Raw genomic sequence first — 2732 nt, 5'->3', positions numbered from 1 at the left:
AAGCGCATTACGCCGCCAAATTGCCTACAGCGGCTGGAATTCATGCACAATATGCTGCCAAGGCATGCAAACACTGACACCAGTAAAGCAGTGCAAAAGCATTTAGCCCGCTTTAAAGTGTCGTGCATACATGACCCTCGTTTCGTCTAAGTTGTCATCTAGAAGCTGACTTCCAAGCTGCATCTCCTGGCAGTTTCCACTATTTCTGTTTATTGCAATTGCCTAAAACTAACTGAAGCAAAAGCCTGTATTTTCTACTGAATTTGATTTTGCTTTTCACACTGATTTAGGATAGCTTGCAAAGCACTCAACAGGCTTCTGTTAGGGTAAATTTTATGTTCTTTGGCAAAGTATTCATTCAAATGACTGTTACAATAGTGAGGGATTAAATAGCCAGAAGAAAGGCTACCCAGAACCAAGTGGAATAATCCCTCATTCTTTGACGGTTCCAGTGAATAATGTGAAAGTTCATGCACTTGCTCAGCTCTACCTGATACCAAAATAGCAATTTTAGTAACAAATTGTGTCTCGCTTTTGGGATATCTTTCAGGCACTTACTATTCCAGTCTCGGCACCCTGCACAGACTCAGTTAACCCTGCCAGGCTGTACAGTGTCCTTGTCTGAAGAAGAACATTGCGTTACAGACTAGGTCATTCTTTTATCGAGCGTGTGAATACTTGACCAGCCCAATCCATGCTCCACTTAGCCCACCTTTGTCTCTCCCTCCCAAATCTCCTGCTACCAGGACTCCATAGACCACTCTTCCCTTCACCCTACTCCTCAGACAAAGGTTTCCCTCCTGGTTCTCCTACATGCTGCTTTCTCTCCCTTATTCCTTTAGCTGCTTGGAGTCTGATATCCTTTGCGCTATATTTATGCTGGTGGATTTATGGTATAGATTTCAGTGGGGTGACTCCTACTGATGACAACAGCATGAGAGAATTGGACAGAAGTCTCTCCACAACCCCCTAAACAATGATTAATCAGTTTGATCCTTCATGGCTCCCCCACATTTTCCTGTTTTTAGAAAATCCACACATTCCCCATTCCTATCCAGGGCAAAGTAGAATACTACAAAATTGCATTCAGATCAATAGAGCTAATCCAGTTCATACCAGGCAAGGACCTCGCCCTTAATTTGTGCTCTAAGACCAGCACAAAGGTTCCCAGAAGTGAAAACTGGTAAATTACTCCACTGTAACTATAGAGAAAATTAATGGATGCGAGTGTCAGAAGAAAGCCATAATCCATTATGCTACTGTAAAGCTGAATTCATTCTTAAACAAGAAATGGATTACTGTAAATTGAAACCCTGGCTCTGTTTCTGAAAGGAGATTGAAAACATCAAGCCGTGCCAGTTTTGAAAACCATTTTTTTAATTTCCAGACTCTGTTAGTGGCATGTATAAATATTTTAAAAACAGAGAGCAGGGAATTTCTGTAGAACGGTTTTCCTTGTAAGATCTTTTCTTAAATGAAATGCATTCCACCCCCTCAATGGCTGCCGTATAAAACCATGTTATATAATTCTCTGAAGATACCAATAGATGTTTTTATGGGGTATGGAAACCCCATGTAATTTGGGCATAAAACTTGAAGTGTGTTTTATAGTTCCTCATTAATAATAGTTGAGAATTATGCTCCTCTAAGGCAGCAAGCATCAATTCTTAATGTTTGGATATTCATTATATGCCTACAATGATTAGACGTTTGCCACAGGAAAATAAAAGCCAGTGATCCCAAAAGCTTTTTTTTCCCTTTACATTTTGTTACACAAGTGCAGAGAGTTGTATTCATTTTTTTCCCCTGGAAAATGTAAATTTTAACAAGATCCAATAGTTGAATATTGGAGAACTTCAGAAATAAGACATACTTTTTAACTGTAAGGTCTGTTGTTAACCATTCAAGCATCTTACTGAGAGAAGTAACAAATTCATCACAGAATTGATGTTTGAATTCAATATTAATTATCTTTCAAAAAGCTATGCCAATCATTAACCACCAATTATTGACATGGATGACATTAATTACATGATGGGGAAGAACTAATTAACGTTGCAGGGTAAAATTGAGGGGTGAAATTCTATGGGTTATATGAATACAGGAGACTGAATTAGACTTATCATTATAGTTCATCCTGTCTTGAATCAATGAAATAGCTGGAAAGAAAGGCTGTTCTTACCGTTCCTGAATAAAACATCATCCAGATTGCGAATTGCAGTCACATTTTCTACCAGTTCCAGATTGTCTACATCCTGAAGACGTGCCTTCCAAACTTCTTCCTCCTTTTTCTGAGCTGAACTTGATGTGCAGATCAGTAAAAACACAGCAAAAACAGCTAGGGGCATATTCAGGAAAGACATCTTTGGGGAACCTAGAAGAGGTCACATACACATCGGTATATATGCATTAGTATTTGAAAATGGTTTTTATACTTTTAATACAACGGACTGCTTAATAGACTTACTGTTCTTTGGGACTAGATTCAGAATGAGAAAATAGAATAGCAGGTTTCTTATTTGTTTTATACTAGGTGATTAAGGTACATGATGATTCAATCAGTCATTCATTAACTTTAACATGCACATTTGTAAACGAGGAAAATATACCTTAACAGCTGTGTGGTTCATTGGCCTTATTTACTTACTGTACTATTACAGCATAACGTACAAAGCATTGACTATTTGCATATCCTCTGTAAACCTAATAAATATGGATAGCATGGTTCTTAA

The 2732-nt window shown here is 38.1% G+C and overlaps 1 protein-coding gene across 1 annotated transcript in view; it reads right to left on the bottom strand.

Moving 5' to 3' along the window:
* LOC109301444 (fibrinogen-like protein 1-like protein) overlaps window positions 1-2504 on the bottom strand; it is a 13853-nt gene extending 11349 nt beyond the window's left edge. Inside the window, exons 1-2 of the mRNA XM_019522624.1 lie at window positions 2468-2504; window positions 2183-2374 (exon numbers count right to left, since the gene is read on the bottom strand). Of these exons, the coding sequence (XP_019378169.1) occupies window positions 2183-2363 (181 nt within the window). The 5' untranslated portion in view covers window positions 2364-2374; window positions 2468-2504. The remainder of the gene's footprint in view (window positions 1-2182; window positions 2375-2467) is intronic.
* Between the last annotated feature and the right edge of the window lie 228 nt (window positions 2505-2732).

This window comes from Gavialis gangeticus, unplaced genomic scaffold, assembly GCF_001723915.1.
Source record: "Gavialis gangeticus isolate Ggan-Ray unplaced genomic scaffold, GavGan_comp1, whole genome shotgun sequence".
NCBI classification, from domain to species: Eukaryota; Metazoa; Chordata; order Crocodylia; family Gavialidae; genus Gavialis; species Gavialis gangeticus.
This window is presented reverse-complemented; position numbering and strand designations above follow the sequence as displayed.